Below are 27,453 nucleotides of genomic sequence, written 5' to 3'. Positions count from 1 at the left end.
TCAGATGGCTGCTTGCAAACTTTAAGACCCCACTCACTGAGAAAGCTGATGGTGCCTGGCTATCAAAAGATACAGCGTCTGGGGTCTTAAAGGATTGAAGATAAACAAGTGGCCATCTAGCTGAGAAGCAACAAAGCCCACATGGAAGAACACACCAGCCTGTGTGGTTATGAGGTGTTGATGGGATCAGGTATCAGGCATCAAAGAACAAAATATCCATGGGGGTGTGTGTGTGAGGGGGGGGAAAGAAAATTCTAAAGTTGATTGTGGTAATGCTTGTACAACTCTTCTTGATATGATTGAACTATTGAATTGTGTGATATGTTGATCAATTCACAATAAAACTATTAAAAATAATTTTTTAAATAGTATCATTGTGAATGAGGGGGGAGTGCAGATTGAGGCCCCAAAGGCCATCTGTAGGCAGGTGGACATCCACTTACAGAAGGGTCACAAGGAAGAGACAAGCCATTCAGGGCGCAGTACAGCACTGATGAAACAAACTTTCCTCTAGTTCTTTAATGCTCCCCCCGCTCCCCCACACTATCAGGATCCCAATTCTACCTTACAAATCTGGCTAGACCAGAGGATGTACACTGGTACAGATCAGAGGTGGAAACAGGGAATCCAGGACAGATAAACCCCTCAGGACCAATAATGAGAGTAGAGATACCAGAAGGGGAAGGGGAAGGTAGAGGAGAAAGGGGGAACCTATCACAATGACCTATATATAACTTCCTCCCTGGGAGAATGGACAACAGAAAAGTGGGTGAAGGGAAGACATCGGACAATGTAAGACATGGAAAAAAATAAAAATTTATAAATTATCAGGGGCTCATGAGGGAGGGGAAAAAACTGAGGAGCTGATACCAAGGGATCAAGCAGAAAGCAAATGTTTTGAGGGAAACGAATATACAAAAGTGCTTCACACAATGGATGTCATGTATGGATTGTGATAAGAATTGTACAAGCCCCCAATAAAATGATTTTTTAAAAAAAAAAAAAGACCCCAGTCATTGAACTAAGGTGTACATTACCTTTATGAACTATTTCATGCCAATTGACATAAACTTTTTAGACATATCCAGGTAACTCGTCTGCTACCGTGCCTCCTATAACCTTTCGTAGATCAGCTGGGAGACATATGCACTCCCAGTGTGCACACACACTACAAATGATGGCACTGTTGAGTATGCGCCGGACTGCTCATCAAAAGGTCAGCACTTCAAACCCACAGGAGAGGAGGCAGAGGCACAGCCTCAGACACCCTCTAAAGGGTTGCTGAGTCACAATCAACTCAGTGGTAGGTTTTGTGTTTTACAGACACACCCATACATACATGTGCACATGTGTACTTGCGTATGTCTTCCTATTAACACAAATATGCATCTCCACCCATGTAACCACCCATATATTTTTGTTATTCCTTTTGTTGTAAACTTTTACATAAGATAGCAAATTGATCTTTTTACTTGTATACTTTTAGCAACTTCATTTACCTTGGCCAAGTTGAATACACTTCAGTCCCATTCAGTACTGGAGTTTCCCAAGGCCAAAAACAGTATAAGTGTCTAAAGCAGTGGTTCTCAACCTTCCTAATGCCATGACCCTTTAATATAGTTGCTCATGTTGTGGTGACCCCCAACCATAAAATTATTTTCGTTGCTACTTCATCACTGTCATTTAGCTGTTATGAATCGTAATGTAAATGTCTGATAGGCAGATATATTTTCATTGTTACAAATTGAACATAATTAAAGCATGGTGATTAATCACAAAATAAGTAATTATATATTGTGAAATATTTATTTCTAATTACAAATAAATGAAATTTTGTCTTGAAGCATTAGTGATCCCTCCCCCATCCTGGTAACCACAACAAAGAATGCTCTTCTCTGTATCTACGTTTATTCTTGATTTTTAATAGTTTTTTGCATTATTTGTCCTTTTATTAAGCCACATATTTTCCTCCAGATTCATTCAGAAAGGGTTATTTTTTAAAGAACCATCCCAAAGCCAAATTCAGAGAGCAAAAGGCTAGCTAGTATGTCCCAAAGCAAAGGGAGAACACCTCAACGAGTTAATCAGGGATGTCCTAACTCCTTCCTCCCTAGTCTTCTCCAGCTCACTGTGGGCCATCTGAGCACAGTTTCACACCTACACCCTATAGGAAGGTGAGGCAAATGGGAAGCTGAACTTAGTATTTAAGAAATCACTCCAAGACTAGGGCCCTTATCCTTCAGGTCTGGAGATGAACTCATTAACAATCCGTATTTAGTTTACTAACAACCAATCATATAAACTCAAAAGGGAGTATTTGGCCAAGGTCAAAGTTCAGAGGGCTGGTGGAAAAGAGAAGAGAGGGAACAGGAAACACAAGGAAGAAATGGGACTACGTGATGGTGCATTGAGGGGATTGCAATGAAGCAGGTTGAGTTGGTGTGTGTATGAATTAAACGTACAAGTATGATTTGCTCTGTAAACCATCACCCAATTTACAATCGCTTTACACACACACACACACACACACACACACACACACACACACACACACACACACAGAGCTTTGCCTTTTATTAGTCACCAGAAAGAAAACAGACCTTATCTTGAACTCCATTGCATGCTCCAAAGTTGGCAGCCCATCTCCCAGAGACGACCATCAGCTTTGCAGTAGCTCATGGTGGGTGGGTAGTGGTTATGTTGGCGTCTTTTGTTTTAAAAGATCTTTTGAAAGTTGAGATCTTCCACTTTGAAACTATCTTTAAATTTCTACAACGGCTTGTAGCTTCATTGGCAATAAAGAACTGTAAGAACACTGTAAGGTTACATCTTAGGAGAAACAAGTCTAGGCAAGCTCAACAGATAGAAAAACAACCCCTATCTTAAGCTGAAAATGGGGCTCCCTCAGAGGAAGATCTCTCTTCCAGTGATAGGCACACTGGACTATTTCCCTCCCTGTGCCAGAGAACTGTCCAGACAGTGGTGACCTGCTCTTTCTGCATATGGTATTTATCATTGGAAAACCAGGGGGAGGAAAGAATAGAAGGCTACCTGGCAAAGCTGTAAGAATGCAGCATCTATGAAAGGGGAGCGTAAACCATCGCCACACTTCACCCTCATTTTCTTTAGCGTTTCTTTACCATTTAATGAAGAGCCTCTTGAGGAGCCTATCACTCGCTGACCTCAACTGTCTGTACCCAGTTGAAAACAATAGTCCTAGTCGCCAGATTTCCCAATCTGTAGAACAGTGCCAGTTGTAGACAGGCTATGGTTGGAAAAAAAAGTGGTATAATCTGCTTCTCTGCCACTTACTGGCTTGGGTCAACATGTGTCTGTTTTCCTTACCTAGAAAATGTAAACAATAGTGCCTACCTCAAGGGACTGATGTACTTAATAAGGACTCAAACCAATGTTTGGCACACAACAAGTGTTTGGTACTTTTTACATAACAAATACATAAAATAGTGTGGCCACTTTCTAGTACTCTTCAGTGTCGGCAGAGATGGATTACTCCCAAAGCAAGATAAACAGGTGCTTAGGGCATCACCAAACAAGGGCATCAGTTGTCCCAAGCCAAGCAGATAAGGCACAAGGAAAAGCTAAAACCACACTGAGGCACCTGGCAGGCCCAAAGGAAACAGACCCAGCTTCAGTGTGCTGGGGATAAAGTTCAGCAGGGTCACGAGGGAGCCCAGGTACTAGGTTAAGCTATGAGGCCCTTACCACTTCAACGCTTTCATAGTTATGTCTTCTATGGTCCCCTCCATATAACTGATGTGACTTTGATAAGCACTCATTACCACTGAGTCCATGCTGACCCCTAGTGACCCTGCTGCAGGTTTCTGAGACCCCTGTTTACAGGGATAGAAAGCACCATATAATTGAAACTCCTACCTCGGTGGGTCTCGTGGGAGCATTCTATTTCCTTCTAAGACATGGAGGTGGCCTTTGGAACCTAACTCTTGTTACATTCGCCCAGGACGAAACTGGATCTGACACAGCAGTCACTCAAGCAAGTCAAATTTAATGAACAGATAATAGCTCTCTGGTCCATTTTGAAAGTGTCTTATCCATACGTACACCTTTGCTGATCTAACAACTCCAGACCAGAGGGACAGTCATGCCCTTTGTCATGTAACAGGAACACTAATCGCGGATGACGTAGAAAACAAGGGAACCTCAAGTAAGTTGACCATTGCAATGAATCCTGGTCACTTTTTATTTATTTATTTTAAGAGTGTAAGTGAAAGAGTGAGAGAGAGAGCGAGCGAGCGAGCGAGTGAGAGTGAGTGAGAGTGTGTGAGAGTGAGTGAGAATGAGTGAGTGAGTGAGAGTGAGAGAGAGAGTGAGAGAGTGAGAGTGAGTGAGGGAGAGTAAGAGCACCAGGTCACTTTTTAACAGGACAGCATCTAATTGCAGTTCTAGCCTACATTATGTAAACAGTAATATTTGTAACTTTAAAATGTTTGGCACACACAGACAGTATCTATACTTAATGTAATACTAACAAATAATAATTTAATATCATATGAACATAGTGAATGTCAAAAAGGTACTGGGAATATAAAAATCTATTTGTAGGGTCCACACATGGATCAAACCTCTGATGAATCCCTCCAATCATAGTCGAGGTATGTAAATAGCCCGGGTATTTAACAGAGAACATTATAAAGTTCATTATGGCAGGCCTAGTTGAGTCTAAATGTAATAGCTTATCATTTAATCTCCCCTTTAACCTATTTTAAAGCTGTTGCAACTAAAAAAAAAAAGTGAATTGTTGCAGACGCAGGTAGATTAAAATTTAGCACCCTATCATTTGGTCTCCCTTATAATCCTTTTAAATTTGTTCTACCATTTAATATTTTCTTCCTTTTTGCTTGAGGTTTTTCTGTTTTACTTGGCTATTCTTATTTTTTGTTTTTAATATTTTTCTGTATATGAAATCCATAAGAATGAAAATGACATCAAGACTTTTAATGACCTAATGGCTCATTGGGAAAGAGGGAACATGAGGGCTTGGTTAACAGCCTTTATTTTTAATAAAATATAGCCTTTATTTTTAATAAAATACTTTGGGAAAAAAAGAAAATGTTCTAAAACTTGTGATGCTTATACAACTCTTCTTGATGTGACTTAACTATTGAATTGTACGATATGTGAATTATATGCCAATAAAACTGTTGGGGAAAAATACTGGAAATAATATTTATCTAACATGAAAAATTTTAATTTGTGCATTGAGTTTGTACTTTTATTGTCTGCTGTCTGAGACACAAGTGCTGACATTACTGTTATATGCTCATAAACATGGTAGGAGGTACAGTGAAAGGATGCAAGTCAGTATTGATTGTGTAAAATCAATTTGTATTGCAACAGTGATTGCATTTCTATATTTGCCTTTCAAGAGAGGAACCAAAGGCATCACAGAGAAATAAGTGACCATCCAGAGAATAAGCGATATGAATGTATTCTATTTTCCATTTTCCTTCAGACTTTATGAAATTGAAATTATTATGACTTCAAAAACATGCTTGTCCAACGCTAACATGGTTACCTCAATTGTGTATGTATCTCTGACTATGGAAGTTGGAAAAGTCCACAAAGAAAGACAATATACATTATATAATTGTATGTGGTAACAATTACATTTTCCTGTTCACTTGGGACCAATCTGGTATAATCTCATTCTGGTCCTAAATGCCAAACTGAATGCCTCTTCAGCTAGAACATGCCCTTCTATGTGCACCATGGCCTTCCCCACCAGTGGCTATCAGTAGCAGGCTAGTGAGCTAGGAAGGGCAGCGCTACAGGATGGAAAGTGAGTTCACAAGTTTTTAAGTATCATTTCAAGACGAAAAATACCTGCTATCTACAAACACATGATAAATGAATGAAATTACTTCTGATTGCCTTTATAAGTACCTACTTTTTTGGACTGTATCGCCAATCTGAATAATGAAATTACAGGTTCTAAATAATTTTGTTTTATATACTGATTTTCAAATATAAAATTTTGTGCTATTGTCAGATAATTCAAATTTATTTCTATAAATGGAATTTGAAAAGTGACATAATTTTACAGCCAACTAGGTGAAGACAAAAAAAGCTCATAGAAGATACAAAAAAGAATTTGTAAACCCCTAAAGTCAATTCCTAAATTACCTTCCTTTTTATAATGTAATGAAGCACAAGTCATTTCTGTTAAATGATCAAGTTTAACAGGCAAATTAATATAATATTGCTTGTGTTCAAATTACTAACAGCAATACAAATATAAAAGAATATGTTCCAAATCCTGCATCCATTCCTCATAGTAAAAAATAATGGTGCAGAAACAAACAATTTTAGAACTTAAAAGCTGCCAAGGCTGCAGATGCCGTAAATAACAGAAATACAGATCCTGCTTGGGAATAATTTTTCTTCTAATGATCCGATGCTGTGGTCAGAATATTCAAGGTGCAAAGCTAATAGTGAAAATTAGAAGAGGAAGCAGCTATGGCTCTTATCTCCCCCATCAACTGGGTCTGTACAATGCTGGAAGCTGGCGGTGGAAAAAAAAATCAGCGATTTTTTAAATGAGGAATCTTGGTGGTTCAAACCCACGAGCCATCCTACACAGGAAGCTGTGGCAGTCTACTTCTGCAAAAAATTACAGCCTTGATGAAGAGCAAATGTTTGAGAATATGAGGGGAATGAATGTACAGGTGTGCTTTACACAACTGATGTATGTATGGATTGTGATGAGAGTTGTAGGAGCCCCTGATAAAACGTTAAAAAAAAAATTCTACTCCCGCCAAAAGTTAGTCTTGGAAGCCCACAGGAGTAGTTCTACCATGTCCTGTAATAGGGCTGATAAGGGTCAGCATTGACTCGATGGCAGGGAAGTATGAGTGCATGTACCTTTAAGTACAATGCTGTCTGGATAATATCTATATGCATACAACTATTAATCAATTTTATGCACCAACCAACTAGTGATGAGGCAGTTGAAGAATTCTACCAACTTCTTCAGCCTAAAATCGATCAAACGTGTAATCAAGATACACTGATAATTACTGGTGAATGGAATGCCAAAGTTGAGAAACAAAGAATCAGTAGTGCTTAAATGCAGCCTTGGTGCTGTACAGAACTGACAACAGAGAACATAATATAGAATTATCCAAGACCAATGAAATTAGAAATACTTTTTCTTTCCCCCAGCAACATACACAGCAACCATACACACGTGGAACTCACCAAACAGAATACACTAAAATCAAACAGTTATCTGTGGAAAAGGCCAGGGAGAAGCTTAACACCACCAATCAGAACAAGGCAGAGCATTAACTATGGAACAGATCATCAATTGCTCAAATGCAAGTTTGGAGTAAAAGCTGAAGGAAATAAAAGCAAATCCACAAAAGCAAAAGCATAATCATGCGTATATCCCACTTGAATTAAGAAACCAGAACAGATTTGATGCACTCAATCAACTGAAGACCAGCTGAGTTGTAGGATAACATCATGTATGTAGGCAGGAAAAAAGCAATCGGTCATGAAGAAAACAAGACAGAAGAGACCAAAAGAGATGTCAGAAGACAGTCTGAAACCTGCTCTAGATTCCAGAACATAGAGAGGCTAAAGAAAAAAAGGACTAAAAAAAAAAATCAAAAAAGGACTAATGAAGTAGAAGAGATGAGGTAAAGCATAATGAATGTGCAGACTTGGAGTTAGAAAACCGAAAGGGGGTGTGGGACTCATGCCATGAGTTGCAGTATTGAAGGATTGACTGAATTAGAGAAGGTATCAAAAGATGACGGAATAGAGAGTCACTGTACCAAAAAGTAGTGCTTGACATTCAATCATTTCAGGAGGTGGCACATAATCTAGAGGAAATGCTACTGTAGGAAGAAATCCAAGGTGCATCAAGGGCAAAAGTAGAAAACAAGGTTCCAGGAACTGACAGGACACCCGCTGAGGTGTTTCAGTAAATGGGTGCAGCACTGGAAGTACTCACTCATCTATGCCAGGAAATCTGGAAGACAACTACCTGACCAACTGAATAGATCTATTATCCGTGCCCATTCCCAAGGTGAGCAAACTAATGCAGACACTCCTGAACAACCACCCAAATAAAACGTTGCTTAAGCTATTCAAAGAGCAGTTGTTGAAGCGCACCTGTAAGACTGGGTGGGTACATCCACACTGACTACGGGGGAAAAAAAGATTGGGTGGGATTCTATTTGGGGGGCAGGGGCGGGCAAAGAGGGTATCTATAGGGAGCTGCCAGAAATTCAAGCCAGGTTCAGAAGATGTGAAACTAGGGAAGCCAAGGATATCGTCAGATCTTAGTTAAGAGCAAAGTATTAAAATAATTACCTGTTTTACTGACTACACAAGGCCACTGACACTAAGTCTACAATACGGTTTACACCTCAACATAATGCAAAAACCCAAGGTTCCTTAGTTAGGATCCCCAAGCAATGTCTATGCAAGTAGCAGTCCGGAGATCAAATGATGTACTGGGTAAAATCTGCTGCAAAAGACCTCATTAAAGTGTTAAAAAGCAAAGATGTCACTTTTGAGGGTAAGCTGTGCCTGTCGCAAGCCATGCTATTTTCAATAGCTCTATATCCATGTGAAAGCTGAAGAATGAATAAGGAAAACCAAAGAACTAGTATCTTTGATTTACAGTTTTGTCCACATCATAAAATGAGAGAACAACAAAACAGATTCGGAAGAAATGCAGCCAGATGATTTGTAGAAGCAGGGCTAGGGAGACCTCATCACACTTACTTCAGACATGTTATCGGGGTGACCAGTCCTTGCCAGGCTTAGTAAAGAGTGTGTGAGAAACAGGAAGACGTTCAACAAACCGATGGTGATGTAGTTATGAGAAAGGCCACAAGCTACAGTCGGCAGCTCAAAACCACCAGCCGCTCCAGGGAGGACAGACAGGGCTTTCTACTCTCATGGGAGTCAGAAACGAGGGAACAATTCAACCCTGCTGTTCTATAGGGTCACTATGAGTCAGCAGCAACACAAAGACAGAGCCTGGCTGGGGACCAGGAAGTATTTTGTTGTTTTCCGTAGGGGTGATTCAGTGGCACCTAACAACAAACAACAACAAAGCACAGCAAAGATGACTAGACAGGAAGGGCTGAAGAACTATCAGACTCCAGACCTCACAACTCACTCACCCAGACAGGCTACATTCACTGGTGAGACTGGCAGGTAACACCCCACACCTTTCACCTTCCTGTTCCTCCCCCAACTCTGGAGGGGGCCTGATGGGCTCAGACTGTTGGCCCTGGCTTGGTTCTGGGTGCACACCACAGGTGGAACAGCAGCTGTCAGGTGACTCAGGTAATCACTTCACTCAACAGGTGAGTACATTCATTAGTGAGATGATGCCAGACATTTCCAAATTCAAGGGTCTGTCTGGCTCACAAGGTCTGGTGACCAGCTTCTCTATTGGTGGGGTGTCACAATTCCTAAGAGGTTTTTTGAAACCTCATATGCTGACACTCCTGGGCAAAATCCTCTACTGATGATTACTAAAGAGTGGATTGTAGTTCCCCAATGAGCTAGGAGGTAAAAATATAGATAATAAAAAGAACCTCTATTTCAAAAGTGAGAAAAAAATGAACACAGGAGATCCTGTCAAAGCGCATTCCTAGAGGAGTTTTGGCTAGATTACCTATCAAAAATCAATTAAAACTATCCTCCCCTTCCCCAAGTTCCAGAAACAATAGAACTTTACTCAGATAAGCACTTGCTCAATAATGACGCCCCAATTATCCCTCTTAGCCTATCATCAGTAATGATCCACATTCAGAACCCTTACCTCACCTCTACAGTGGATAAGCTAAGCAATTTTTTACTTCCACTCCAGGAACAGGACTATGACCTGCCAAATATCCAAGAGTGTGGGATGCATAAAGGTTGTTCCCGAAATATATGCCATACCTAAGGTGCTGCTTACATCACATCGTAGTTGATTGCACACTTGGAGGTCAAGGCAAACTGCTTAGAGGTTATCTCCAAGGGTATCAGCCAACTAGAGCAATCAGACTCTACAGTCTGTCCCACCCCCTGCTGATAAGGATAGTGAATCGTTTTCCTGAAGGAGAGCTCATGGACAAGGTCAAGCCAACTCAAAGACGACCAAGGGTAGGCTGTCATCTTGAATCTAGGGCGGGCCCATCTTGTTGCATGTGTTCCCCTAGTGCAGCCCCTTCTGGTTCTGAGATGGTCCCTAGCTTGTCCCCCTCCGATTGATGTATGCCTATTGTACAACCCCTTCCCATTATGATGTAATCAGAGGGGCCTGCATGTCCCTGAATGTGTATATATGCCATGATTGGAAATGTGTTTTCTCTGTGCAGACCTGGCTGCTATATCATGGCCGTCCCTGAGGTGAACATGCTACCACAAAATGTGTCCAACTGCTTTATTTTACTCTCTCTTCTATGACTCTACTATGATCGCTAATATAACCGAACAATTGTGCCTACAGACCCCTCGATTGTTAGAGGCTGGTTTACTGACACAGGAGTCCTGGTGTAAAAGGTTTCTGAGAGAAACTCCTGCTTTTAATTTAATAATAAAGCCATCATCCTTCAACAAAAGATCAGAGCTTGCCAAGCAAGCTGGACTAGCTTAGCTAATGAAGCCAATATAATGTACCGACGACTGGAAGGCATAAACTTGTACAGAGGCCCCCGACACAGCAGGAACAACTTGCACTAGGGAGTAAGCACAGGACAACAGCTCTTGTCTCCCCAGAACAGGTCAGAGAACTAACGCCATTCAACATGTTTCACAACGGTGACACTGAACTTGTCCTGTACTACTGGATCAGGTCACTGAGAAAAGCTGGCCCCCCCTTATATTCATGACATTTCCTTATTATTTTTTACCCAAGTGTCATTCCCCAGCAATTTCTTCACGAAAGGTTCATCAACCACTCTGAGACAGTGAATGAGGCCATTTCTGGCCTCAAAAAAGGATTAGTCTTAGTTTTCCTTTTTGTAAAAACCCTCGTAATTCTTTTATTCAATATTTATTGACCCTCTGTTGATATACATGTATATACTAGTGAATAAGGTGCCAGCCTAGAAGTAGAAGCTGTTCTTAATTTTGCTGTAAATTTCAGCTCCAAGCAAGAAACAAGGCACTGGGGGGGTGGGGGGCGAGGGGGAAGAGAAAACAGACTACTTAGATAAGTCATTTCTGATCATCTCAAGAAAACAAGGGGACTGACAGTTCCAGGGAGACATGGGAGGTGTGGGGGAAAGGTAGTGGTGTTAACAAACCCAGGGGCAAGGGAACAACAAGTGATCCAAATCGGTGGTGAGGAGGGTGTAGTAGGAGGCCTGGTAGGGCATGATCAAGGGTAATGCAACCAAGAGGAATTACTGAAACCCAAATGAAGACTGAGCATGATAGTGGGACAAGAGGAAAGTCAAAGGAAATAGTGGAAAGAGGTAGGAGGCAAGGGGTCTAAATATAGAGGTCTAAATAAAGTCATATACATATGTAAATATATTTATACATGAGGATGTGGAAATAGATCTATGTGCATATATTTATAGGTTTAGTATTAAGGTAGCTGTTGGACACTGGACCTCCACTCAAGTACTCCCTCAATGCAAGAATACTTGGTTCTATTAAACTGGCATTCTATGATGCTCACCTTCCTGACACAATTGCTGAAGACAAAGCGAATGAATAAGCAAATGTGATGAAGAAAGCTGATGGTGCCTGGCTAGCAAAGGATATAGGGGTCTTCAAGGATTGAAGGTAAACAAGCAGCCATCCAGCTCAGAAGCAACAAAACCCACATGGAAGTACAACAGCCTGTGTGATCACTAGGTGTGCCAAAGGGATCGCTTATCAGGTATCAGAAGAACAAAAAATTATATCATTGTGAATGAGGATGGGAATGTGGAGTGGAGACCCAAAGCCCATTTGTCAGCCACTGGACATCCCCTAGCAGAGGGGTCTCAGGAAGGAGATGAGCCAGTCAGGGTGTGATGTAGCAACCATGAAACATACAACTTTCCTCTAGTTTCTAAATGGTTCCTCCTCACCCACTATCATGATACCAATTCTACCTTACAAATCTGGCTGGACCAGAGGATATACACTGGTACAGACAGGAAATGGGAACATAGGGAATCCAGGGCAGATGAACCCTTCAGGACCAGTGAGGTGAGTGGCGATAATGGGAGTGGATTGGTAAAAGGGAACAAACAAAAAAGTGGGTGAAGGGAGATGCCAGACAGTACAAGATCTGGCAAAATAATAATTTAGAAATTATCAAGGATTCACGAGGGAGGGGGGAACAGGGAAGGAGGGGGAAATGAGCTGATGGCAGGGGCTTAGGTGGAAAGCAAATGTTTTGACAATGATGAGGGCAATGAATGTACAAATGTGCTTTACACAATTGATGTATGTATGGATTGTGATAAGAGTTGTATGAACCCCTAATTAAAAAAAAGTCATTTCTGTAACTGATCTTTAAAATACTCTCTATCTCCCAAAAAGACCCCTCCTGCTCCCACCCCCACCCAAAACACTCAACAGTTGTGCAGAATGCATCTAGTAAGTTGTCAAAAGGGCAGAATCTTACTCAACAGTGATCTTGGGCCACCAAGCAATGACCATTAGTCAAATCAAGTCCTTGAAAAAATGTAAGTTTCTAGATCTCTCCCCCCCCCCTTCTGTTAAATCTGAATTAGAAATTAGATTCTGGAAATCAGCAGAACATTCACCCTCAGTAATAGAAAGCCACAAGAAACCTGAATTAGCAACCTTTAAAAACAGCAGAATGTTAAAAAGAAATCAGGACGCTAAAGGATTTTGGCAGTAGCGGGGAAGCAGATGAAATCTATTTAGATCCTAAGAAAGAGCTTGTTCTGAGTCCCCTACAGTTAGAAACAAATTCACATCCTACTTGAACTCTACAGAACTACAGAACACACTGGGACAAAACAGAAGGTGGTGTGGTTTGAGTCCAATTTTCTGCCTGCTGCCCACTGGAATTACAAGAACCAGAACACCAGTCTTCCTTGCTGACTGACTACAGTCCTTACCTGCTGCCCACTGACATCACTTTGGACAGACTGATAACCAAAGGCAAGGCACACTCACCAGAAGTTAACTGTGCCTTTGCCTTTAAAAGTTTTGAGCTTGCAAAGGGCCATCGAAGATACAGCTACTGATCTCTTTCTGCAAAGGGTGAAGAAAATAAAAGACTCAAGGAAACAATCCCAGCTGACCCTTGAACAAAGCAGGGGTTGGGCGTGTCAGCCTCCCACAATTGAAAATGTGCGTGAAACTTACAGCTGACCATGGAACAACACAGGCTTAAGAGGATTTTTTCTCCATGGCGATGTGGTCAACTGAAGTGTTTTAAGTATCTGCTTAAACACCAGCACACACGGAGATGATTAGTGTTATAGCATTTTAAGCAGATCTTTGTGCCACCAGGGCTCGCTATAGTAGCCAAAAGAAAAATGTGTGTAAGTGGGCCTGCAACACTCCATGATGCTGAAGGATCAACTGTAATCCAAAGGCGTAACAGACCATGCAAATCACAGCCTCTACTAGCCTAAAACCAGAACTAGATGGTATCTTGGCAACCACTGAGGACTGCTCTGATCCAAGTCACAAGAGGAGTTCTTGGACAGAGTAAGAAAAGTATAGCAAAATATAAAATCATAGAAAAAAACAATTTATTGGCTTGTCAGGAGACTGATGAAACTGTGGTCTTTAAGCATCCTCAACCCTCAGAGATAACATTCAGACAATATGAGTACAAATGCCTTTAAAGTTAACAATCACACTCCAAGGAACATGTGCCCCAGAACAATCAACCAGGAGACCAAAAGGTCACAGGAATTCTCCCAAAAAACAAAGTTCAGAAGGCAGAAAAGGGCAAATAGAAACGGGACTGCGGGGAGGAAGTGGAAACAGTGCGGGTACAATGAAGGAACTGCAATTTCTTATCCAGAAAAGGCTAGAAGTAATCTAGAAACACTTTGGGGTTGGAAATTATCAAATCATCTCAACAGGACAAGGAATAACTCTTTTTAGCCAGGGTTGGCTAAATCACATGACTTCAGGAACCCATTCATGAACAGCTGGCCTAATTCTTAGCCCAAAGCCAAACCCAGATCATCTGTGAACGGGCAGCTTTCAAGATCACGAAACTAATCGTGATGTATTAACATAACAGCCAAAACGAAAAGGCCCTTGCTTAGTATGAGGGAGCTTTCAGAAAAGCTCATACAAAAATTCCACTACCTTTTAATTACACTTTTTCACAAACTTTTTAAAGTCCCCCTGTATTACTTCATTTGAATAAATTAGTCATATGTCTTAAATCAGTTTGTCTCAACAACTCAAGTGTTCATTTAAGTTACCTGCCAGTGAGCCGGAACACAAGAACGATGGCTAACATCTGAGTTTCCCAGAAAGGATTGTGTGTGTATCAATATAATATATACTACCATGTTAATATATTAGTGATATAACATGATATAGTGTATATACAGTAATCTAACATATTATATAGATATAATATATATTAGAAAACAAACAAAAACACAGAACACAAGAAAACTTGTTAGAAAAGTGAAACTGTACCTGTCCTTGAGAAGCAAAGTGGCAGGGGTCAGTTCCTCCATGTGAGATGTCTACTTTGCCTTAACAACCAAAATAAAATCAGCTAACAATTAAGTAGCAGGCTAACCTGGAAAGCTCCGATGCTAGCAAAGTTGACAAATGGAAAGGCTTCTTGGTTCCCTTTGTCACACTGCTCAGTTCAAGGGAAATTTCCACTCCTGAGATTACCAGGCTTTGGTAGTTTGCTAGTTTCAAGAGCCAAAGGCAGTCTAAGGTCTTCCAATTCAGGGTCAGGTTACCCGACAAACAAGGTAAGCATGGGCTTACTTACTAATCTGTAGTGAATGAACAATCTTACTGTTTTCCCAATAAAGATACTGTGCTTCTAGTTGTCTGGCATCTGTCTCAGTCCCAGTACCACAGCACCTTCCTACAGAATCAAAGCCTCTTTTCCAATTTACACCCCCAGACAGGGGTGGAGTACCCACCATGCACAGTACGTTTATATGTGAAATTGTTCACTACAGATGAGTAAGACCACAAGTCCATGTTTACCTTGCTTACGGAGTAATCCATCCCTGCTTCCAAAATCCATGGGTTCCTGGGATCCACAGGCCTAGCTCTTAACAAGTAGAAAAAACAAGAATGACAGCAAGAGACCGCAGCTGCCTTCAATGTCTTCTGAAGGTGTATGAGAAAACAAATCCAATAAGTAAAGTCTGAGGGCTTTCTCAAATCCACACCAAGGGTAGACTCTCTGGTTTGGGTTAGCAGTTCTGGAATGAACTAATTATAGAGTCCCCTATTCTGCCAAAACACTCTCTCCAACTTGCTTCATTTCCCAGGAGGCTTCCCTTCTCTGTTCCCTGGCAGCCAGAGAAGCAACAGCCAAGTTAAGCCAAGGAAGTCCCAAACGGGCTAGGGGTCCGGAAGCCCCAATGGCAAACCCTACAAGTTTCCACCTTATCTCAGCCAACCTCGAGGGTAACACACATTCTTACAAGTGCCTACACTTCAGGTGTGGAGTGCTTGAACCGGTCTACAGAAGAGAAAGCATACATTCTTTATACAGAAGTCAAGGTCATCCCGGCTTGGATCAGAGGGCTGGTACTCCCTCGGCGCAGCAGTTGCTCCGTTTAAAGGGCCAACCTACACCAGGACCCACACTACTGGCAATTTGAAAACTGGCAGCAAATCCCTCGGAAAGCCTTCTTAGGATTCCCAGAGGCAAAAGACATTCATCCCAGGGTCCGGAGCGGCGACGGGAAGTTCTTCTCCTTAGGCTGGCTAGCAGCTGCCAACCCTGGGGGGCGGCTTCACCAGCTGCGCCTCCCGCTCGAGGCGGACACCACTGCGGATGCCGACCACGTATGACAATCCCGGAGGTGGTTTACAGAGGCCACTCCACCCCGCCCTAGCTCCTCCTAAGGCGGAAAGCCTACGCGTCCCAAGGATAAAAAGGAGTCCCACGCCTGGCGCAGGAACGACTCAGGCTAGGTCACTGAAGGTGTAGATAATGGGCCTGGGGGTGCAGCAGGAGGGTGTTCGGGAACTGACAAGGTCCTCCCTACAAAGCAGAAGTCGGAAAGCCTCTGCCCAAGGGCAAAGTGAACGCCTTGGCTTTCCCTCCCACTCCCCCCTCCTCCCCCGTCCCCCTCTCCCAGTCTCTTTAGGAACAAACCACCCCTTTCCCTTACTGGCGTCTCCTTTACCAGGGCCATGCCTAACCTCCCACCACCCTAGACACGCGAAGGGGCAAGAAGGTCCGGCCCCCACCCCGCCCAGACCCGCCTGCGCGCGGTGGGCAGCCCCGGGCACACCCAGGGCTGGATGGCCAGAGGAACACATGGCCCGAGAGCGCCTCGCAGGGCGGGCTGCGGGCCCAGCGCTCGGCCCCTTTAAGGCGCGCCAGGATGGGGGAGGGAGACCCCGGTGCGCGAGGGCCGGGCGGTCGCCTCAGCCCCACCCGGGGACAGCACGCTCCTTCCTTAGTCGCTCACCTTGGCTCCGAAGAGCCGGGCGGCCGCAGTGAGTAAAGCCATGGCCGGCGCACTCGGGAATCTGGCTACGGAGGGAGGGAGGGGGTGAGTTGCGGCACGAATGGGAGCCGCCGCCGCTGCACCAGAAGCCGCGCCGACCGGTGGACAAGGTTGAAAGGAGGCGGCTGAGGGAGAGGGTAGACGAACCGGCGGCGGCGCCCAGCTCGGGGTCCTCGGCGAGGCCCCGCCTACTGCACCGAGCCGGATCCCGCCCCTCGCTGGGGGGCCAAGGCCATTGGCCCGCTGTGGAGGGGGGCGGGGCTTGAGCGGCTGTGGCGGGGAGGATTGGGCCGCCGGAATTCGGCTAATGAAGGGAAAGGGTGGAGGCGGGGGATCGTGTAGGTGGCTAAAAATATGCCTGATAACTCAGTTAACTTCCTTTTTCGGGTTTCCCCTTTACCACTAAAGCCAAGCGAGGTGAATTCTAAGGTGAGTGGTAGAGGAAAAAGCCTCAGAACCTTGATCTTGGAAAGTTCTTGAGCTCCTATCCCTTAATATATTATTGTTCCGTGGTCTCCTGAAGAATGTCTTTGGTTAATGACTGCACGCATATGGAGGTGACATCACGAGGACATAGGCAGTGATCTCGAGTTCAAGAGACTCGAACAGACTACTATGTATGGAGAATGGGCGCAAAGGCAAGAGACCGAATATCCAGTGCTTTATGTGGGCTGGAAAATCCAAAATCCAAAAATGCCTAGCTAATGCAAGGCCTTCTTCCAGCACCTCTGGACACTGGGCTCACTGCCGCTCCAGGAGCACACTTGGAAGAGCGGGACCACCCCTCAAGATCAGCAGCTGCAGATCATCCCCTATCCGAAACCAGGCATCAGGCACCCTCTCTTTTTCATACCACTTCCACAGGGCCTTGGGGACCCAAGGGGCCTTGGCAGTGTTATGTATGTTCTTATCCTGTGCTCCCCAGAGACCTGAATGACCCATGGCACTAGTGATTTTCCGCACCACCCTGACTAATCCCTCTGGGTGGACAAGACCTTAGGACCTTTATACTGCCTTAAGCCTGTCATTGCCATCGACCCAAGGGCAAGGGAAATGTATAGCTTAGCTCCAAACCCTCATTAACAAGGTTCACAGGTTTCGATACCCATCTGAGTCAGGTCTTAATAGACTGAGTGTCTATATTGTTAGGTCAGGTCCCACTCAGTGTCTCTATGCACAGAACTGCCCAGTCTTGTACCGCTCACAGTCGTTGGGGTGTGAGCCAGTTGTGCAGCCATTGTGTGCGTTCATCTTGTTGAGAAACTTCCCCAGGAATGCATTCCTCCAGATAACATGTCCAAAGTACATAACGCACAGTCTTCGTGTCCTCCCTTCTAAGGAGCATTCTGGTTGTACTTCTTGGGCAAACAAAATTTCCCTATGTTCTCATAACAAGTCTCATACCTACCAACTAATACTCCTTTGGCTTGGGAACCAGCTGGGTGGGTATTAGGAAAGAACTTCATACAGAGAAACAAAGCCATGCCCAGAGCAAGCACTGATCTCAGTTACCTCATCGGTGCCTTTAAAGTTCTGTTGATCAATATTTGCTCCCAATTTAGCATCTCACAGAGGATTTCCTCGTAACCCTACAATAGTCTGACCTGGCTTCTTCCCTCTGGTTAATTATCCACAGAGACTAGTCAACAGATCAGAAGACGGAACTCCAGTCAGTGCCAACAGATAGGAGCATCATCAGGGTGACGCTTCCAAAGGGACAATTCTTGGGTGGCCTAGGAAGGATTACCTATTTTTGGAGGGAGGGTAGGAAACAGCAATGCTCTAAACCTCTTGGCATCCTGGAGCCTAGGGTTATGAAGACTGAATGGTTAGTGTGTGTTTTTGTTGTTGTTGTCAGATTGTGATAGCCGGTGTCAATGGCCAATAGGAAAACCTAGGGACTAAGATCTCCCACCCATTGGCTTAGAATTGCTGTATGCACATACAGCGCGTGGGGTCTGGCAAGATGAAGATCTCGTGGAGAGATTGGCATGATTACAGCAGTCAAGTTTGCGCTAGCTCCAAATACAACTACAACGGAAGGGCAAGGGAGGTTGAAGGCCCAACTATTGAGGTCATCCTGACCTTGGGAGGGAGGACCACTTTAAAATCTACATGGGGCAATGGCGCCCCCTTGTGGTCGAGGGCAAGTAAAAGAATGCAGCTAAATTAAAAACCCTTTTCAACTGTTTACACCAGTAATCCAAACCACCTGCGTTTAATAGCGAAAATGTATTGAGGACTTACAACTTCCAAATATTACATAAACATGGTATGTACAGTACTTTACTGATCCTCACAACTCCAAATGCCCAGAGAAAGCATCAAATCTCTCTTCAACAGTATTTGCTCCCGATTCATCTCACAGAGGATTTCCTCGTGACCCTTTATTTTTAAAGGGGAAACCCAAGCTAAAAGTATCCTGCTCACAGTCACACAGCTCATAATTGGCATGACTAGAGTTCAGACGGAAGTTGGCTTCATCCCAGAGCCTGTATGTTGTACTTTTTATAAGGTGATGGACTGACTTAACATTGCAATGAAGGAAGGGGACTGCTGAGTCATTGCCTCCTGGGGACATGAGCTTGTTTTTATTGTTAGAGATACTTAGAAAGATAAAGTAGTCCTCTTTTTAGGTGTCATTGAGTCGGTTCTGACTCTTAAGCCTCCTAGGTGAAACAAACAGAACGCTCGCTGCCTGGTCCTGTGCCGTCCTGACAATGGTAGGTAGGTACGTTTGAGCTCATTGTTGTAGCCACTGTGCCCGGCCATCTCTTGAAGATCTTCCGCTTCTTCGCTGGAGCCGAGTCTACTTCATGATGCCCCATTCCAGGAGCTACTCTCTCTTACTAACAAGTCCAAAGTATTGTAAGACAAACACCTGCCATCCTCCCTTCTCTGACTGTACTTCTTCCAAAACTATATGTAGTCTTGCACATCTGTAAAGCCTTGGTACATTTATCTACATCTGAAATACATAATTGGAGACCCCTAAAATATGTATCAGTAGAAGGTTTATATATAAAGGGAAGGTTTTCTTCATGCTTAAAAACCATCACTGCCAACAAGTTAGACCCATAGCAACTCTATACTACAGGGTAGAACTAACCTGTACTGGAGTAGAAAGCCTCATCTGTGCTCAGTCAGGAGCCCAATGCTCAACTCCAACAGCACCAGCACAGAGACAAAACGGGCCTTTTACAAGGAGCAACCGGTCTGGAAACCATTGAAGAGGGGTAGGTTGTCACTACAGAATACTAGAATTCGAGGGGATGCCTTCAAATCTAGAGGCAGGTTTCAAGAAAAGGACTATTTTATATAGGCACGAGAGACATGTGGAGCTTCTACATGAATGGAGATAAGATCGCCACTGGGGTTGAAGTTTTAACTCCCTGTGGAGTAGCAAGAAACCAACTTCTCAGAGCTGTAAACTCAGAATGTTATTGCTCATTCTGACTCGTGACACGTGTGTATAGAGTAGAACCAGTCCATAGGGGTTCCCCAGCTGTGGCCTCTCAGCTGCGGAGAGCAAGGGTTGGGTTGTAACTTGCAAAATCAGTATTTCAAAACCACCAGCTGTGTTCGCAGAAGCAAGATTAGGCGGCTTTTTACTTCCGTAGAGTGATGGTCTCAGAAAACCTTAGGCAGTTTTGCTGTCCTATAGAGCCCCTGTGAGTTAGAACAGACTCAATGGCAGAAGGGTTGTTGTCCTTTCTTGTGGTCTTCTGAGGTAATGCGGCACAGTGGGTTATGCGTTGGGCTGCTGTCAGGTCAGCAGTTTGAATCCGTCTGCTCCCGAAAGCCTCAGAACCACACAGGGCCGCTAGGAGGCAGATTCCGCTCCATGGCCGCTTGTCTTCGGAGTGCCTAGCAGTGGAGTGGCTCACACCAACCTTTTGACTAATGGCCAAGCTTAACCGTTTTTGCCACCCAGAGGTGAAATCTTTCAGGAGATGTAAAGATGACATGCCAACATGTATTTCTTGTTATCTGGGTACTGAACATGTATCAGTTACCTTGCTATTCGTTCATTTTGTATTGAAAAGACTTGCTCCACTGTCAATCCTTTTAAAACACCACAAAAATCCTCTTAAGAAAATTTCAAGGACTCGATTAACACGTAGCATATGCTCCTACTTACACTTTGGCCTCCTTTAACACTGTCTTTGGGCATATCATTCCAAGGCCCAATCTTCTTGATTCACCGACTTAGAAGGCATTTAAAGTTTTAAAGTACAACCAAATTTGTACAGCTTAAACACTCCATCACACACAACAAGCTAGAACTGATTTATACTACAGCAAATTTTCAGAAGGGCTGAAATAAGTTCATGAAGGACTGCTTATGGTAAACTGTGATAGGAATTAAGAGCGATACCAGGTGTGTCCTCCTAACCTCCAGTTGGGTCCTGCTTAACTAGAACCAGCCCACATGCCATTCTGACTCACGCCCCCTAGAGGACAGAGTAGATTGTCCCTTTGCATTACTGAGGCTGTAACACGTTTTTTTCCTTTTAAAAATCATTTTATTGAGGGCTCGTACAACTCTTATCACAATCCATACATCCATCCATTGTGTCAAGCACATTTGTACATTTGTTGCCATCATCATTCTCAAAACATTTGTTTTCTACTTGAGCCCTTGGTATCAGCTCATTTTCCCCCTCCCTCCCAAACGCTTGATAAATTATATTTTGTCATATCTTACACTGTCCAACGTCTCCCTTCACACACTTTTCTGTTGTCTGTCCCCCAGGGAGAGGGTTATATGTAGATCCTTGTGATCAGTTCCCCCTTTCTACCCCCACCTTCCCCTCACCCTCCTGATATCACTACTCTCATTATTGGTCCGGAGGGGTTTATCTGTCCTGGATTCCGTTTCAGCTCTGATCTGTACCAGTGTACATCCCCTGGTCTAGCTGGATTTGTAAGGTAGAATTGGGATCATGATAGTGGGGGGAGGAAACATTAAAAAACTAGAGAGTTGTATGTTTCCTCAGTGCTATATGACTGGCTCATCTCCCCACAACCCTTCTGTAAGGGGGTGTCCAGTTGCCTACAGATGGGCTTTGGGTCTCCACTCTGTACTCCTCATTCACAATGATATAATTTTTTTATTCTTTGATGCCTGATACCTGATCCTACTGACACCTCGTCATCACACAGGCTGGTGTGCTTCTTCCATTATGGGTTTTGTTGCTTCTCAGCTAGATGGCTGCTTGTTTACCTTCAAGCCTTTAAGACCTCAGACACTACATCTTTTGAGAGCCAGGCTCCATCAGTGTTCTTCACATTTTTGTTTATACACCCGCTTTGTCTTCAGTGATCCTGTCAGGAAGGTGAGCATCATGGAATGCCAATTTAACAGAACAGTGTTCTTACATTGAGGGTATACTTGAGTAGAGGCCAATGTCCATCTGCTACCTTAATACTAAACCTATAAATACATGCACATAGATCTATTTCACTATCATATATTTACATATGTACATGCCTATATTTAGTTCTCTGTAATTCCCTTTGCCTCCTAGTTCTTTCCTCTATTTCCTTTCCTCTTGTCCCACTATCATGTTCAGCCTTCATTTGGGTTTCAGTAATTCCTCTTGGTTACAATGCCCTTGATCAAACCCTACTAGGCCTTCTATACTCTCCTTGCCATCAATTTTGGATCACTTTTTGTTCCCTCGTCCCTGGGTTTAACCCCACTTCCTTTCCCCTGCATTCCCCTCTCCCATGACCCCCGGAACCATCAGTCCCGTTGTTTTCTCCTCCAGTTTGTTTATCCCACCTATCTTATCTAGACAGATCTGCACAAATAATATGTACAAAAACAAGACAGAGCAAAACAACAAAAGAACATAAACGTTTATTGACTTTTAGGAGTTTCCAGGTTGAGTCTGGTGGGATGCCATGCACTGGCCCCAAAGTCTATTTTTTTTTGGTATTCCCTGGGGACTTCACTGCTGTTCCCCTTGCTTTATTCTGTTGCACGCCCTTTAGGTGTTTTGTCTCAGTGTGGTGGGGGTCAGATTGGGGAGAGGGACATGTCTGGTAAGAGTACACGGGAGCAAATGAAGGGGGAGGAAGAGAGAGTGGAGCACATCCTGGCCCACCAAGCCCTGAGGACGTTATCTCTGCTCAGGGCAGCCTATGCACAGAGAGGATCACATGGAAGGCCCCACTACAAGACACAACATCCCTCACTGACCCATAACCCTACGAGGGACAACACTGGAGACAGTGCAGGAATTGCACCTAATCTGGCTGTAACATCTTTATGAGAGGAGCCTCCTCTTTCTCCTGTGGAGCTGTCATTTGATTCAACCTGCTGACTTTGTGGTTAGCAGCCACCAGAACTCCTACACCTGTTTATCAATGACAGCTTCTCAGGCTGGAGCGCTCAACAGCTGTACTGACTACCTAGTGAGGTACAGCACAAATAAACTGTTCTCAGCGAACATTAAATTTATTAAAACTTGTGAATACTTTGCATCTTTTATCAAGTTTCAAGTTCCCTACAAGAATACATAAACATTTCTGATAAGCTTTTGATGGAAAAGAAAGCAGTATTTAGATGCCAAGCAGGCAAGAGCCAGATGCCTGAGCATACTCAAAGTGGGGTGGTGGGGGTGAAGCATGTAAACATCACTCAACTGCATCACACAGACATGTATACACATACACACACACACACAGCTGGTCTGGAAAACATGCTATGATGGAGTACTTCCGGTGGCTGATGTGAGACAATGAGAACATCCACCCAGCTGTGCATTTAGTTGTCCTTTAAAGTCAGCGCTGGCTCAGAGGTAGGTGATGTGCTAGAGTTCTTAAGTGTGTGTGTATAAGCAAGCCTTGTTGAGTATATTTATACTGTCAGGCATACAAGTGCAAGGTCTTAAAAATAGAAAAGTTAGAAGGCACTCTACAGTAGTAATAGTGAAGATCTGGTAACATTGGCTTATGAATCCAGTTTTGCCACTAAATACAAAACTTTGAGACCTGCGGCCTGAGCCTGTTCATCTATAAAATGGGCAGAGGTGAACTTGATGATCGTCAAGGTCTCTTTAGATTCTAAAATTCACTGCTGCAGTTTAAAGGTCTTGGCATGTTTACTCAGCACCATGGTGTTTAACCAGCTCCCGAATGGCCTCCTTTGGGTGCTGATGCCTGTCTCCCTGTAGAGGTTTGCGGTGCACAGAAAGTAGGCACACTTATACTCCAGACTGACAATGAGCTGACAGAAATAAGGAAGACAATCTCTGTTGTTGCTGTTGGCATCCCACTGAAAAGCTTTGGCCAGCAAGCAAGGTCTTTTCATTCAATGTTCCTTCCCTCATTTCTCCCTGTCCGATAAAGCCCTTACTTTCCAGCTGAGTTGGTCACAGCCACTTTCCCCTTCCTGTCTCTGCTCTTGCTTGTTCTCTACATCTGGAAGGGGGCAGGAAGGGAAGAATAAGGCATGTCCATTATTTCCTTCAAGATTAAGTCCTGTCTTACTTTATGTTTGATCAGTATGAATAACGAGAATTTCTAGAATCCTGTTAGTAACATACACTTAAGTTCCCTTGTTTATTCAGACATTCTTCTCTCGAGTAGACGCTAAGCCCACTGCGTTACGTAGGCAATGGATGAATGCTTATCCAGTTTATGAATGAAGTAGGAATCTGGTGGGATAGAAGAGTTACAGGTTCCATTTCCTTTTCCTCTTGTTCTGCACCAACCACAACGGTCTTCTTTCCCTTCCCCTTTTCTTTCCTGTCTGGAATCCCCTAGTTTCCAGGGTCAATTCAGACATGAAAAGACAAGACAGAATGTACTTTTTGTTTCATATTTTTTCCAGTTCATTTCAGTAAAAACATAATATAAAAGGCATAGCCACCCTCTTCCCCTCCTGGGGGTGCTCCATCAAGCCTGTCCATCTGGGTCACTCCAATAGTTCATAGCTCGTCATGAGATATGTGCAGGGCATGGTCGCATAGATCTGTAAACAGCACATCACACTCTCAAACTGATGTACGCCACTATCAAAAAAATACCCCCAACCATCCTGCATATCTTCCACCATTCTTTAGGATGTTATGTTTGTGAGTAACAAGCGACGTAACTTCCCCACCACCCCTCTCATGTATGTTAGTTCAGGGAGCCACAAAATCTGAACGCTGACAGGGAGAGAATAGGGAGGGCAAAGGAAGCCAACTCCAAGGCTAACATCATAGAGCTACTGGGGAACTCGGGCATGTGCCAGGCTCTACAGAGTTCTGAGAAGGGGAGATAAAGGAGGGGTAGCTCACCTGTTCGTTTACTACACAGTTTGTCTTTAACATTGTCAGCCTCTCTGGAAAAGAATTCAATAAGCTCGTCCTCATATTCTTCCACGATGCTCTCGCACTACCAATCCGAGAGAGAAATGGTTGAGACCGGGCAGCAGGAAGGGGTCTTGTGCCCCAGCCTCCAGAGAGGACCAGGACATTAATCCAACTTTCTACGTGGGCCCCACCCCACAAGCTAACTCCCACACAGCTGTAACCCCCCTTCCCATAGCTCACCGCAAACTTGAGGGTGCCACTGATGTCTGAATCAATTCGGATGCCCTGGAGATCCAGCTCACTGGCTTCTCCACTCCGTCCCACTACACGGATGTAGTTCTTGCGGTGGGTGGAAGGGTCAATCTGCTCCCCGTATTCTTTCATTCGGTCACACACCTCTTCCAGCAGCTCGGTGAGGTGGGCCTCTGAGCGGGCATAAGGCACCTAGAAATGTCCTCAGCCGTGGGTCACTATCTTCTACCTTGGCACATCAGTGATTTATGCCCTTAATCTCTTTCCATAGCTAGCTCAACCAACATATTACAAAAATCTTTCCCAAATTAAACACAATATAGTTTATTGACATATTTCCAAAGGACTTTCAATTCAGTGACCAGAGATCTTGTTGATGAGCTCTAGTCTATATGTTCTCTTCATTTGCTCTTAAAGAGCTCAGGTAATGTTATTTCTTGGTTTTAGGATGAGGTTACTACCTGCCCTTATTGAGAGAACATTTGAAGGAGGGAAGATAATGACTAGCGAAACACTTCAAAGACATCTTTCTTTACATAATCTTCCCTAAGTACTGTTGTGCGTGTGTACGTTGTGTTTCAATGTTAGAGACATTTGTAATTACGAGTTCTTCTATTTCTTTTTTGAATGACTGCAATACCACCAAAGCATGAATGTGATGAGTCATATGGATTAAGTACACAGAGAAGAGGGCTGACTGATCAAGGGTCTCTGTCTGCTCGTCACTTCAATAGAACCTTAAGTCTTAAGGTCTGAAGCCGGGAAATAAGTACATAAGGAATAGACCCCGGCCTCTTCCAAAATTGTTTAGATAGCTCTGTAGGTCAGTGTTTTTTTTCCCCCCATTTGTATTAAATCAAAGCATTTTCTAATTAGTTGAGGTCTCACTCAAAGCGATTTTATGTGGGGGAACAGTAGCAGTTACCTCCACCACTGACTGGCTGCCATCTGGATTGATCCGGAAAGACCCCATCTGAATGGTCTTCTTGGGGTCCACCTGGGCAATTTCCCACTCCAGTTCATCCACCAGGGCCCTGCAAGCTGGCACACAGGAGAGAATGGGGGAAGGGGGAAGAAGAGGAGGGTGGACGCTGGGTGCAACTCAGATTCTCATGGGTCCTTCTCCCAGTCCTTGGATCTCAAAGCCTCACGTTGCCTTTACCTTCCTCCCACTTCTTCGTGTGCCTTTACCTCCACAGTGTAGATCCTGGCTCCTCCGGGCCCACGCAGTGCTCAGCAGGGCCACCAAAAGCAGGGCCAGCCAACCCCAGCCTTTCATCTTCAGGGTAGCGGGGCCGCTCCACCTGGGTTTGGGTGGGAGTACAACAGATGAAGTGAGAGGCCAACCCCAGATTTTCCCGGTCCTATTCTCACTCCGGTTCCAAGGCCTTCAGAGGGCTCCCCAGGACTCTCTTCCAGGAAGTGGCCGAACACAAAGGGGCTTCTATGTGGCCTCTCTGGACGGCTTCCATTCCTCGGGAAGCACGAGCTGGGGGCCTGGATGCTCGGGCTCAGCCCCAGAAGGGACGCCGGCAACTAGGCGCCGGGACCGGGTGCAAGGGAGCCTGCGTCCTGACTGATTTATGAGCAGCAGCAGGCGGGGGGCGCGCTCGGGAACGAGACCCTCTCGGCCGCGGCGCGGAAGAAACGGCACTGCCAACGCGAAGCCGAAGCGGACCAGCCTCCCCGAGGGCCCCACCTCTGCTCCGAGGGCCGCCGCGGCCCAGGCGCTGGCACCCGTGGGGCTCCCGGCGTCGCCTCCCCGGCCTCCGACTCCGGCACCGCGCCGCTGGGGGCTGGCAGGGGGCGGCGGCTGCCCAGGCTGCTCCCGTGCACGGCTCCGCGCCCTCGGCCCGCGCCCGGTGCAGGCTCCGGAGCTGCCGCGGAGCCCGGCCCGGCGCCGCAGGTGCTCGCGCGAACAGGCAGCGGCGGGCCGCCCCGCGCCGAGGACCCCGGCGCTCGCCGAAGGACCCCGACTTGCGTGGCGCGCGCCACGTAACCACGCGGGGTCAGGGGGCGAGGGGTGGCCTGCAGCCCGCTGACCCGGACGGGGCGCCCGCCCGGGGGGGGGGCGGAGACGCGCGTCGGCCAGGTGCGCGGCCTCGCCTCCCGGAAGGCAGCCGCCGCGTGGCGCCTGCGCCAACGAGCGCTCGCGCTTCTCGCTGGGCCTGGGCCGCGGCCTCACCGGAGTTTACAACCTGCGACGCCGAGTGGGCACGCCACCCTGCCCTAAATTGGTC

At 44.9% G+C, this 27,453-nt stretch overlaps 2 protein-coding genes across 2 annotated transcripts in view; both read right to left on the bottom strand.

Moving 5' to 3' along the window:
• CS (citrate synthase) overlaps positions 1–16,821 on the bottom strand; it is a 32,643-nt gene extending 15,822 nt beyond the window's left edge. Inside the window, exon 1 of the mRNA XM_075551480.1 lies at positions 16,614–16,821. Within this exon, the coding sequence (XP_075407595.1) occupies positions 16,614–16,655 (42 nt within the window). The 5' untranslated portion in view covers positions 16,656–16,821. The remainder of the gene's footprint in view (positions 1–16,613) is intronic.
• Positions 16,822–24,469: 7,648 nt separating this feature from the next.
• CNPY2 (canopy FGF signaling regulator 2) lies at positions 24,470–27,123 on the bottom strand. The gene is made up of 6 exons (XM_075551479.1): positions 26,913–27,123; positions 26,405–26,517; positions 26,139–26,254; positions 25,202–25,405; positions 24,947–25,043; positions 24,470–24,636 (listed from the first exon to the last, which is right to left on the bottom strand). The coding sequence occupies exons 2-6, from the start codon at positions 26,490–26,492 to the stop codon at positions 24,593–24,595; spliced, it is 549 nt and encodes a 182-aa protein (XP_075407594.1). The 5' UTR covers positions 26,493–26,517; positions 26,913–27,123; the 3' UTR covers positions 24,470–24,592.
• Positions 27,124–27,453: the final 330 nt, after the last annotated feature.

This window comes from Tenrec ecaudatus, chromosome 6 (assembly GCF_050624435.1).
Source record: "Tenrec ecaudatus isolate mTenEca1 chromosome 6, mTenEca1.hap1, whole genome shotgun sequence".
NCBI lineage: Eukaryota > Metazoa > Chordata > Mammalia > Afrosoricida > Tenrecidae > Tenrec > Tenrec ecaudatus.
This window is presented reverse-complemented; position numbering and strand designations above follow the sequence as displayed.

Excerpts from the sequence above, each read along its gene's own strand:
- CNPY2 (XM_075551479.1), bottom strand. The coding sequence starts at position 26,492 with ATGAAAGGCTGGGGTTGGCTGGCCCTGCTTTTGGTGGCCCTGCTGAGC. Across the intron at positions 26,255-26,404 it reads CCAGGATCTACACTGTGGAG|CTTGCAGGGCCCTGGTGGAT; the intron begins GTAAAGGCACAC and ends CCTGTGTGCCAG. Across the intron at positions 25,406-26,138 it reads GCAGCCAGTCAGTGGTGGAG|GTGCCTTATGCCCGCTCAGA; the intron begins GTAACTGCTACT and ends GGACATTTCTAG.